At 41.9% G+C, this 12,560-nt stretch overlaps 1 protein-coding gene across 7 annotated transcripts; it reads left to right on the forward strand.

Annotated features, from left to right (window-relative positions):
* The first annotated feature begins 1,829 nt into the window (after positions 1-1,829).
* Positions 1,830-11,314, forward strand: LOC103647427 (ATP-dependent 6-phosphofructokinase 5, chloroplastic). Of its 7 annotated transcripts, none has more exons than XM_008671968.4 (15): positions 1,931-2,160; positions 2,604-3,210; positions 3,350-3,668; positions 3,777-3,858; positions 3,996-4,069; positions 4,438-4,549; positions 4,927-5,022; positions 5,096-5,197; positions 5,277-5,351; positions 6,327-6,467; positions 6,579-6,695; positions 6,776-6,880; positions 6,963-7,070; positions 10,551-10,679; positions 10,770-11,314. In XM_008671968.4, the coding sequence occupies exons 3-15, from the start codon at positions 3,367-3,369 to the stop codon at positions 10,935-10,937; spliced, it is 1,611 nt and encodes a 536-aa protein (XP_008670190.1). In that variant the 5' UTR covers positions 1,931-2,160; positions 2,604-3,210; positions 3,350-3,366; the 3' UTR covers positions 10,938-11,314. The 7 variants fall into 7 exon arrangements, with proteins under 7 accessions (XP_008670192.1, XP_008670187.1, XP_008670190.1 ...); XM_020548501.3 differs by having other exon boundaries at positions 6,990-7,070; XM_008671967.4 differs by having other exon boundaries at positions 1,972-2,160; positions 2,429-3,210.
* Positions 11,315-12,560: the final 1,246 nt, after the last annotated feature.

Genomic DNA, 12,560 nt, shown 5'->3' on the forward strand with positions numbered 1-12,560 from the left:
TGTAGGAAACATACCTTTTTGTCTTAGTTTCACCAAAGTTTTCAATATGGCTCGTTTCAAGTCCAAGAGGCACTTTTCTTGCAGAAATGAGTTAGTAGCCAAAACAAAGTGTTAGAAACATAGAGTGGGATATGTGCAACTTATTCAAACACTTAAACCTCATGATTATGTTGTTTTACCAAAAGTTGCACTTTTGTCCATCCAGATTAGCTCATTTGGACTTGATCTCTTCAACTTGCATTTAAGTAGACCCGTGCTCATACTCATGTAAAGATAGTTAGTTCAAGATGGTGTGTTGAGCACCTAATCATCAAAACAAGTAGAAATGTCCCTATGACACATCTCTTTCAAGGGTCAAAGTAAGAATCAAGGTAAACATATAGATATTGCAAGGGTTAAAGGCAATAACAGACAAGGGTGTAAGAGAAGAGGTAAAGGTGCTGAAGAACCAAGGTTATGAGTACAACAAAGAATGGAGTTAAGACAAGACTTGCATGTGATAAAGATGAGGTTACGACCAAGGGCGGGATAAGTGAAACACCACTCTCGAATTGATACGGTAGAGAGGAGATTTTAGATAGCAGGCATATGATAAGCATCAAGGTAAGATCAAGGGAAGACAAAACTAAAAGTGATAACACACAAAAGCACAGCAAAGGAAGACAAGGTGCACAAAGTGACAAAGTAAAGGGAACAATAAAAGGGTAAGATAGGTAAGATTCCAACAAAATAGTTGAAGTGAAAATTCATTATCGAGGGAAGTTATAAGGAAAAAAACGGGATCACCAAGGATATGCAAAATAAAATGATCACCCATGGATATCGAGAAACAAGGGCGGACATGTAAATTGAAAGGTTTTAAACGGACATTGGGGGTCTAAAGGTAAGCATATGAAAAAATATAAGAGTATGCAAGATTCCTAGGATACGAGCATACCAAAATCAAGATAATAGAAGTTGCCAAAAGATATAAACTTAACAACGGAATAGGAAAGGATCTCAAAAGACAAGAAGGTCATGGACCTATAAACTGAAATGTTTAAATATACATCAGAGTTTCAGAGATAAGTATTTGAATTAAGGGATAATGGTATTGAAGAATCCAAGGATACAAACATGTCAAGGTCAAGGGAATACAAATTTGCCAAAGGGTAGCAATTTAATGATGGAAGAGTGAAAATCCCAAAAGATAAGAAGGTTATGGTTAGGAAGCATCTACAAAGATGTCACAAGCACAAGGGTGAGAGCAGATCTAATAGAATAAGTAAGTAGAGCAAAGAACAAAATAATATGTCTTAGCGAGGTAATACATATAGGAGTATAACAGAATTAGTTAAGATGACTAATTGTTTGAAGCAACATCAAGTCTGGTGAAGTAATAGTCAGTAAGTCCTTAAAATGACCAATGCTACTCTAGGTCAGTGGTACTATATTTATCATGGCTTTGACACCACTTATGTCACACCCGGTTTTAGGAGGCAAACCGAATGTGAACCATGTATGTGTCAATATCAGAACATAAATCGTTGTGCGAACCATGTATACGATGATGAACTAAGACACAAGAGCCCCACTAATCATCAAGGGCACGAATTAATTGTATTATAGGAGCTAGAGTCCATATGAAAGCCCAACACTCCCCAAATCTACTTTAATTTTGTGGAGCTATTTTATGGTAAAATAAAAAAACCCGAAGCTATAATTGTTGAAAGCGGAGCTGTGTTTAGCAGTTCACTTATATAGTCATCAAAAATACTATTTTATACTAGACTATATTATTGGAAAAGTGAAGTTTGAATATAGATACGGAGACGAGTAAACTAACATTTGATACACCTTTGCTGTGAGCGAGACCTTTTTGAGTTTTGACCCTTTCGATGTATCTGAGCCGGGTAGACCGCACATCGCGACACCTGGAACCGGAAGGGAACCCCTTTTGGCCTTTTTTCTAAAAAAAAAGAAAACGGAAGAGAACACCTGGACTCCTCCGTCAATCCCCGCTCCACTGCCTCTGCTTCTCCGCCGCGTCAGGGTGTAAAACTACTCGAACCGATCACCGACGCGACGAACCCCGAACCCGAACCCTCCAAGCCGGCAGGCCGGAGCAGAGCGCGCTCCAAGCTGAATCCCCCCATCTCCTATCGCCGTCGAAAGCCGCAGGTAGGCTGCCTCCTCCCTTGCCTTCCCCAATCCATCCATCTCCTGCGCCGCGCGTCCGCGCGCGGGATATCTCTCTCCGGACTGCGGAGATCCAGCTACTCGAGCGGTTAGGGTCTCCCAGGGGCCAGGCCGCCAGGGCATGGACGCCGCAGGCGTGTACACTTTAGGGACGCAATGCCAATGTTTTTTTCACGCCGTGGCGGCGTGGATGCGGCGGTTCCCTCGCGATCGGTGCTCGTGTGATCGTGTCTGTTGGAAATGTTTGCAGATGACCGTGGGTTTCGGGTACCTGCGATTGGAGGAGCGTCCTTCAATAAGCCTTTCATTGCATAGTGCAAATTTTGGCTTGTTTCGGCCTACATGAGTTTGCGGATTTGGTGTATTTGCAAATAGCTTGAAATGGAGCTAGATCTTTTCTGCTATGATTATCGTATTTTTTTCAGCCGATGACATACGCGACGCTAGGAGTAGCGTCAATTGAAGAAAAGTTTATTCAACACCGGTTGAGATGGTTTGGGCATGTCCATCGGAGATCAGGCACCGGTGCATAGAGGCATCATAAGACAGGACACTAATGTGAAGAGAGAGGTAGAAGTTGACCAAATTTGACATGAGATGAGACAATCAAAAGAGACTTGAAAGAATGGAATATCTCAATGGAGTTGTATTTGGGTAGAAGTGCTTGGAAAGAAGCTATCCACGAGCCTGAACCATGATTTAGGCCTTTTTCCTTTTAGTGCTCTCAAATGCTTTTCTCCTTCCCTTTTTCTCTTTTTCTCCTTTTGGTGACATCTTGTTGGGTTTCAACTCTAGCGTACCACAACTTGCTTGGGACTAAAAGGCTATGTTGATGTTGATGTGAGACATCTAGCAGTTCATCTAACTATGTTATGTTGTTTTCAGTTTTATAAACTACCATTGCATTCGATAGTGGAGGTTTTGGACTGTACAGTGTGAACATACTGAACATGGCCGATTATTATGAAGTGAAAACTGAGCCAGTGTCAGGCTTTGCAGGATCCATCTGCAAGCTTCTTTAATATTTGTTAGGTAGAATGTGGCATGCTTCTAGCAATTTAGTTACACAATACGATACAATTTTAGTTACTATCCACCAACCGAATCCAAATTGGACTGTTCTTATAGGATATTAGCATTATCTTACTGAATTTCTGCTGCGGATTAGCAGGTCCATTATAACTTTTTATGACCTTGTCTGGGATGGCTGTTGCTTTCAAAGCAAGTACAAGTTCTGTCACACAGCAACATTGGTCAAGTCCAACAAAGGACCAGTGTCAATATGGTTTCACTCATTTAAGCAGGCAAAAGTGCAGAAAAAGAGCACTGTGTGTGACAGCTATATCAGGGAAGCTAGACCTAGATTTCACTGATCCTTCTTGGAACCAAAAGTACCAGGAAGACTGGAACAGGCGTTTTAGTTTGCCACATATTAATGATATATATGATTTGGAACCAAGAAGAACTACATTCTCTTTGAAGAAAAACAGGTTCATTCCTGTCTGCTATATCTTGCTTTGACTTGACTAGTTCTGATATCTAAACCGATGAACTGTAGCTGACTCCTTTGATTTCAAAATCCATTATTTTTATGACAGAATTCCCCTGGGTGATGGTGATGGCTCATCAACTGATATGTGGAACGGTTATGTAAATAAGAATGATAGAGCCCTTTTGAAGGTCGTTATTGAACACATATAACAAGCATAACTTGTTCAACACTTGCAGATGAATACATATAATGAGGCATGGTCTCAAGAAGAGGCTTTGTTTTTTCTTACTGGTGAATTATCACTTACTATAGTGTGTTTATTTAGGTGATAAAGTATGCATCTCCTACTTCTGCTGGAGCTGAGTGCATTGATCCTGATTGTAGCTGGGTGGAACACTGGTATGTGGTATGATCTCATGCAGCACATTAGTTATTTTTCTTTCTTCTGGAGAGGTGATTAAAGTATTAAACCTTTTTATGCTAAAAGTATGAATGTTTCCCCAGAATACTCCAAGTGTTGTTAACTTCTGTCAATATTCACCTTTCAGCATATCATGAGTAATACCTAATGGAGAACAATAAGTAGTGTCTATATTCTTATTATTTGGTCTGGCTAATCATACCATTTTATTTTCTTATTTCTTTGTTTTACAATCTTTTTCACCCTTACCTCCAAGTTTTTTTGTCACTGTTATTCTTATCACTTAAGAAGTCTGTTTAATTTTAAGAATGAGAAATGAATGAGAAAGTGTAGTTGCTTTCTATAGGGTTCATCGTGCAGGTCCTCGTAAGGAGATATATTACGAACCTGAAGAAGTAAAGGCTGCCATTGTTACCTGTGGAGGGCTCTGTCCTGGTCTAAATGATGTCATTAGGCAGGTATGATTGTTTTATAGTATTGTTCAAGTGATTTTGCACCAATTGCATTCTCAATATGTTCAGTTCTTGATGAAATACTGCACCAGACATTCATGGATCACATACACTTGTAAGGGTTACAGAAGTTTTGACCATGCTAGGAACAAGATATGTTTCATGGGTTATTGTAATTCTTTTGACCAGAGCTAGTGAGAAAAAAGGTGGCCAAATGCAAATGAACTTAGTGTGATTTAGTATGCTATGCCTTAATGCTTATATGTTGAACTTGTACTCTTGTAGATGATTTTTGAATTGTGAATCCCTCACTTTCAAGTAAACACTGAATAGAATAACCAGAGCTGTAGTTGGTATGTGACTACATGTATTAATATTTCCAGATAGTATTTACTTTGGAGACTTATGGGGTGAAGAATATTGTTGGAATCCCATTTGGTTATCGTGGATTTTTTGAGAAAGGCTTAAAAGAAATGCCGGTAAGGATGCTTTTCTATCCCAGGTACTAAATTGTTCATGGTGTTATTGAATCATTGTGTTGAGAATCTTCAGCTCTCGCGTGACGTGGTGGAAAACATAAATCTTTCTGGAGGAAGTTTCCTAGGAGTCTCTCGTGGAGGAGCTAAAACTAGTGAGATTGTAGATAGCATACAAGTAAGCAACCTGAAATTGAAGGCACCATATTCCTTGTTGCAGCTTCAATGTTGTATACATGATCGTCTTATGTTTGTAGGCCAGAAGAATTGACATGCTATTTGTAATTGGTGGAAATGGTAGCCATGCAGGAGCTAATGCTATTCATGAGGAGGTATAACTCTCTCTTCTATTTCACACTTCTAGGACTTCGGGCATGTTTGGATGTGGTAAATTTAGTCCATTTCACTATAACCACTAATCAAATTCATATATACCTCCCCCTCCATTCCGAATTATAAGATGTTTTGGCTTGTCTAGAGAAATAGCTTTCGCTATGCACTTAGATATACACTATGGGTCTGATTGGTCACTCGCATTAGTATTGTATTACATTAGAGGTTATGCGGCATACACTTAACCTGGACAAGGCAATGCAATTGATGTTGTTTGGTTTACCTGTATAGGAAGCTGTACAGTGTTATGTGTGTGATTGGTTTCCTGTGTAAGTGGCCAGATTCTGTCTTGGACTGCAGAGTGGGTGCAGGGAGGGAGGGTGCAGAGCTGGGTACGCAAGATTTAGCCGGTAGCGGGATGCAGGATGGGCTTGCTTTGAGGATAGGGCCTGCGCAGGTAACCAAACAGGGACAGACTGTACTCAGTGTACTGAAGGGGTCTAAATAAGAGGTTATGTAGGCAACCAAGCAGATCCTGTGTCTAGATACATAGCAAAAGCAATGTATGTCAAAAAGCCAAAACGTCTTATAATTTAGAACGGATGGAGTATTACCTAAGTGCTACCTATATATATGCAAATATCTGTCTGACTATGCACTGTCCACCCCTTTGGGACTTTTTGCTTTTCAAGTTAAAAGTAGCAATTTTATTGAATTTTAAATCTAAGAAATTAGTTTTGAACCCAATTCTATAGCTCAAATTATTGGTATTGAGTAAACCTGCCGTGAGAAGTGGATGTATTTTCACAACTTCCTGGTACTAAAACTATCTTCCATTCTGTGTGCTACGTTAGTTAGGATTCAGGAAGGTTGGAAATGAATCTACACTCGAAATACATATTTTGTGTTCCATGGAGTGTAAAGTGTTATTCTTCTTCTGTTGTTTATGTCTAATTTTTTTTTCTGGTTTGCAGTGTCGAAAGAGAAAACTGAAAGTTTCAGTTGTAGCAGTTCCAAAGACAATTGATAATGATATACTTTTTATGGATAAGACGTTTGGTTTTGATACAGCTGTAGAAGAAGCTCAGCGTGCTATCAATTCTGCCTATATAGAGGTAGGCTTTGTTTCTCAATGTTAGTGCATTTCAAAACGATAGTCAAATGAAGTTGAACTTTACATACAGTCTGTGCTTGCTTTACTTGATTTCTTCCATATTTGTTTATAGGCACGTAGTGCATACCACGGAATTGGGTTAGTAAAATTAATGGGAAGAAGTAGTGGATTCATAGCCATGCATGCTTCTCTTTCCAGTGGACAGATTGATGTTTGCCTGATACCTGAGGTCTGTAAACACAACGCTGAGATGATGGACTTAAATGGTCGCTTTACATGCACTGACAAAAGCTTACTGTATGAATGAAGGTATCCTTCACACTTGATGGAGAACATGGTGTCTTGCGACACCTTGAGCATTTACTTAATACAAAGGGATTTTGTGTGGTTTGTGTTGCTGAAGGTGCAGGGCAGGTAAGACAGTGCAGTAGCTAAACAGTTTATCCTTCTTGACTGCTTCTAATTTCATAGGTGAATACTGAATAGTGAAAATTAGAAATGTATTTTTGTACTCTTGGCACAGGATTTACTGCAAAAATCAAATGCAACTGACGCTTCAGGAAATGTGATACTTAGTGACTTTGGTGTCCACATGCAGCAGAAGGTATCTCTTGTTAAATCCCTTGTGAAATAGATTTTGTACATAGCATCTTTGAAGGTCTGTATAAGGGTATAAACTATATAGTACATATGAAATTATAGACGAAAACCCAACGACCACTTCCTTGCAGGGGTTTGGGGGTGGCCGTGTGCGGCTTTGGTTTTCTGTGAAACCAAATTGAGGTTTTACTTCCTGCCTGGTATACCTGCTAGAATCAAGAGCATTGATTTTTTTTCTCAAATGTGCAGAAGAACCGCACCTCATTATATTAAGATAGGAAAAAAGGTCTAACATAGACCAAATCATATACAAAGACCTCCTTATGGCTTGTTCGGTTCTACCCCAATCCATATGGATTGAGGGGGATTGAGGGGGTTTCAATCCCTATTAAGTCAAAATCTCTCCCAATCCGAATCAATCCCCTCCGATCCATATGGATTGAAAATAACCGAACAAGCCCTTACGGGGCCAAAAACAAGCATATAGGAAATGATCCATCTATAGACTAAGATCCCAAACCACTACCACTAAGAATCCGGTCGGGAGGCTGCCAGGTAGGAGAGGCATTTTGGTTCCTGCCATCTCCCACAAGCCTCTTTCCTCCCCTGCTAGTCTAAGGGCTGCTACTAAGCTGGGTGTCCTTCCTTCAAAAACACATTCAAAAACACATTTGTTTCGGTGGTTTCAAATTATCCAAGCTCCCAAAATGATGAGAGTTGAGGCCCTTATTGATAAGACTATTCACTGCTTCTGAAGCCTCTTGCCACCAATTCATGAATGATGAAGAGGCTATTATATTTGATGTTGAATTGTTGTTGTCAAGTCCCATTTTCATAACCTTGCAAAGAATGCCAAGTGTAGATCTGATACTAGATTTACAAAGTGGCACCATATTCAAGATTATACTATTAGAGCATCACTGGATCACCAGCTACAATACCCAAAACAAGTCCCCTACTTGCCTGTTTGGGTAGCCAGACATTTTGATACTACCCATTATTTTGCTTCCAACGCCAACAATACTATGTAAACCATGACTCAAATTCGTTTTTAGCGGTCAATGACATATGGAACCTATATGTCATCCTTCTTCCTCGTCGACATAGATGAAATCCGTGGTTTTCTCCTCTTCCTTGTCGACATAGACGAACTCGGCCATCTGTGTTCTGCTCCTCCATGGAGAGGTGAGTTGTCGGGAGAGGGGCACCAGTGGAATGGGCGCCCCATGCTACTGGGGAGGGTGCCAGGCTTTGTGGAGAGGGGAGTCGATGGGAGAGGGGCACCAGTGGGGTGGGCGCCTCCCTCCACGGAGAGAGTAGTCACTTAGCAGGAGCACTGGTGCGGATGGGAGGAGGGTGTCTAGCAGTGCGCCGTCGGTGTGGAGACGGGGAAGAAGGCCAACGATGGGGCATGCAAGAAGGCTGGTGGCATCGAACGGGACCTATCACATGGGTGGAAAGGAAAAAAATTGGGTAGCCACCTGTTTGCCGAACAAGAATGAGTAGCGGGAGGGGATTTTTTTTGGGGGGGGGGGAGGGCAACAAATTTGAGAGGCCTAGTAGCATGCTTATTAAGGCGTCTATGAAGCGTCGCCTTAGCGTCGCTTAGGCGCGCTTGGAGCCTAAGGCATCTAACTCGCTTTGACGTGGAGCCTAAGGCGTTCACCACGGCGTAGGGCGTCGGCGGGGCGATGCCTTGGGGGAGGATAGGGTTTTGAGGGGGTTAAGTGAAGCGTACCGCCCAGTGTGTGGGTCGTATCCGTGAGCTGGATTTCGCAGCGTTGGCGTTGGTTGAGAAAGAGGAGACATTGAGCGGCCGCGGTGACGTGCGGGCTACCTCGCCGGCGGTGCGCAAGGTGCGGCGGCGAGCAGGACACGTCCTCGGCCGCGCACGTTAGAGAAAGAGGAGCTATCGGGAGGGAGAGAGAAAGGGCATGTTTGGTTCGCGGCTAACTGCGTCACACTTTGCCTAAGGTTAGTCGTCCGAATTGAAGAATTAACCTTAGACAGAAAAAAGTTAGGTGAAGTGCAAGTTAGGCAGCAAACCAAACAGGCCCAAAGAGCTGTAGGGGAGGTTGAGCGGTGGCTGCTGCACGGGAGACAGGACTGTGTAGTTTTTAACCTAAAACTGTTGGACACTATTGTGCTGGGCTAGTTGGGCTGTGTGGGCTGACTTGTTGGCCCTTTTTTCTTTTTCTTTTTCCCTATTTTTTTTGAACTACTGCCTGTCATTTCATTAAGAGGAAGAACACAGAGGTAGAAGAAGAGGGCAAACACCTTCTCAAGCAAACCCACTCACACACACACAACACCACACCTACTGCCCACTATCTGCCATCTAAAGACCAGGAGCACATCTCAGCAAGAGCTCCTGAAGGCCTGAGGCACCAGCCATACACCACACCACAGCTGTCCCTCTGCAGCCACCGAGGCGAGGATAGATTGCATTTGAGGCCTAAAACCATCAAACACACAAGCATTTTTATGCTTCCAAATATCCCAAGTGACTAGGATGGCTAGAGAGTTGAAACCCTTCCGAAGATCCTTAGGGAGGCGATTGACAGCTTCAGACCACCAAGAACAAAAACGGCTTATAGAATTAGGTGGTAAGATGACATTTAAGTTCAGCCCCTGCAGAATCTGAGTCCACGCTTCCCTCACCAGCACATAGGAGGAGAGAATGTGGTTGATCGTTTCCTCATCTTGGTCACAAAAAAGACAGGCCGGCTAATGGGGCAGTCCCCGGTTGGTTAGGCGGTCAGAAGTCCAACACCGGTTATTAATTGCCAGCCATATAAAGAATTTGCAATTGGCTGGGGCTCAGCTCTTCCAAATTCTACTATGTTGAAATAAGTCTACTAGACCTTATAGTTGTCCTAGCTTACTTGTTAATTTCGAATTAGTGTTATATAAATAATATTTAGCCTAATATTTTATATTACTATATAATTAAGGCGCCGCCTCGCCTTACACTTTACTGCCTAAAAGGTAAAAAGGGGGTCGGTCGCCTTACATCGCCTTAATAACTATGCCTAGTAGGTAGTCTGCTGGAGTGTTTTTTTGCCTCCACTACCAAAAATAGGATATGTAGTGATAAGTAATGTTGAAGGAGATACTCTTAGGGCTAGTTTGGGAACCCCATTTTACCAAGGGATTTTCATTTTCTCAAGGGAAATTAGTTCATTTTCCCTTGGGAAAATTGGAATCCCTTGAGAAAATTGGAATCCCTTGGGAAAACGGTGTTTCCAAACTAGCCTTTAGTCATGTATTCCTGACGAGTACATACTTTATGTAACTCTGGTTACACATACCTAAAAAGGAACCTGTAAAAGAATTGCTTGATTTGCTATAGTGTGCCTTCTTTGAACTGGCACACTAATGTGAGTTGACCCTTTATGGTTCTCTAACTTTGCTCTTGTTGTAATTTGTGGACATTCTTTTTCCACTTTACATATTATTCAGTGGCATTTGTATCACCTTACAGATCAAGAAGCATTTCAAGGACATCGGTGTTCCCGCTGATCTAAAATACATTGATCCAACATATATGGTTCGGGCCTGCCGGGCAAATGCATCTGATGCTATTCTCTGCACCGTACTTGGGCAAAATGCTGTAAGTTGATTTCTTTTCATTTTGTGTTAGTATTCATTTCAATGCAAGAGTAGGATTTTTACAGAACAAAATTGTATGGATGTCCTTTAGGTCCATGGAGCATTTGCTGGGTTCAGTGGCATCACGTCAGGTGTTTGCAACACACATTATGTCTACCTTCCCATCACAGAGGTCATTACAACACCAAAGCACGTCAACCCCAACAGCAGAATGTGGCACCGCTGCCTCACATCCACTGGCCAGCCAGACTTCCATTGACTACTTCATTAACACCTGAGAGCAAGGCGCCAGGAGAATATTTAATCCCACAAGGGACTGCTAACAGGAAACTTGAATAAATCTGGCTAACCCAAAATTTTGTGAGGCTGGAGGAGCTCATAACGAAATTGCCAGAGCCACCCCCTGGTCATCCAGACGTTGTAAGCATGCATACCCTTTCTATTGGTTTGCAATCCCAAGTGAAATTAAAAGTTAGAAGTTGTTTGTGCTGCAAACAATTCACCATAATCCCACCAGTACAAAACTGGCTCCAGCCTTGTGAGATGTTTTATTGATGATGTACTATGCATAATAGGCAATTGGATATTCTTACTGGGAAGTGCAGTGATCAGAGATGAGCTTAGGTGCTGTTCCAATTTGGTTGCAGCGTTTTGATGTTTGTGGTGTTCGTCTCGGGAGGTCAAGTATTGTGAACTTGTAATTCTCTTCTTGAAGGTATGTTACAGCAAATAGTGCTCATGCCTATAGATTAGAAAAAAAAATCTGGCTTGGAAGTGTTGCTTGGCGCCAACATGTTTGAATTTGCAACGGTAGAGCGGAGCCGCAAGCAGCCGCTTTTCTTCAGGATCATTCAGGAGTACATAAATAGACCTGGGTTAACCAAAACATACCCTTGTATTTCTTGCTTACTCAAATCTACTCTACTTAGCACCCGTTTGCTTTCATTAGTCCTAGGACCAAAGTTTACTCCCTGGACTAAACTTTAGTCCATACCCTGTTTGGTTGTAGGGACTAATCATATTCTAAATATATTAAATGCAACACATAAAGACCAAAATACCTCTTTTCTTGTTTCATGCCAGTTTTCTAGGCAAGGGCAAATGGAGTAAATGTTGTCCATTAGTCCCTTTTAGCATCCATATGAGGGACTAGAGACTAAATCCAATTAGTCTCTACTTTAGTTCTTCCGTTTGACAAAATAGAGACTAAGCGAGACTAAAAATCAGGCACTAAAGATTAGTCATTCTAACCAAACGAGACCTTAATAAGTTACACCCAAATAGTAATAGGCCTCAAAGAAATTTTCTAAGATACAAGCTTTTGAAAAGAGTACACGACCAACGAAGACTTGGGGATATCTTTATTGGAGCCTGAACTGTCTGCTGTAGGTCATCGGAGTGAGCTCCATTCTGTGAAAGTAGAAACTGTTTGCGAGAATGAAATGAGAACCGTGTCTTTATTGAATAAAGCAATGTATTTATACATGTTCTCAACTGTACAGGAGGAGACACAGGCAAGGGTGATGACCCTTCGTCTAGGAGTCGAAAGGACAGAGAACGTGGGAACGTGCTCAACAGTCACGTCCCAAGAAGCCCTGTGGACCAGGAGCCGTAGACTAAAATGAGTGTACATAGTAACTGCTTATATCCTGTAACACATTCTTCTCTGCGGGCGCATGGAAGTGGTGCACTATTCGCGAGGATTCAGATGGCTTCGTGATCTTTCTAGGAGGGATCCCGTCGTGAATGAAAGATGTTACATTGGGATTATAGATTATGATGGGGTCTCGATCCATGATTCTCGGGAAACTCCTAAATTAGGGGATAGAAATGGAGCAATTTCTTCCCACGAGGATGTAAATGGGGATAGGGACGTGAAAGC

Source organism: Zea mays, chromosome 2 (assembly GCF_902167145.1).
Source record: "Zea mays cultivar B73 chromosome 2, Zm-B73-REFERENCE-NAM-5.0, whole genome shotgun sequence".
NCBI classification, from domain to species: Eukaryota; Viridiplantae; Streptophyta; class Magnoliopsida; order Poales; family Poaceae; genus Zea; species Zea mays.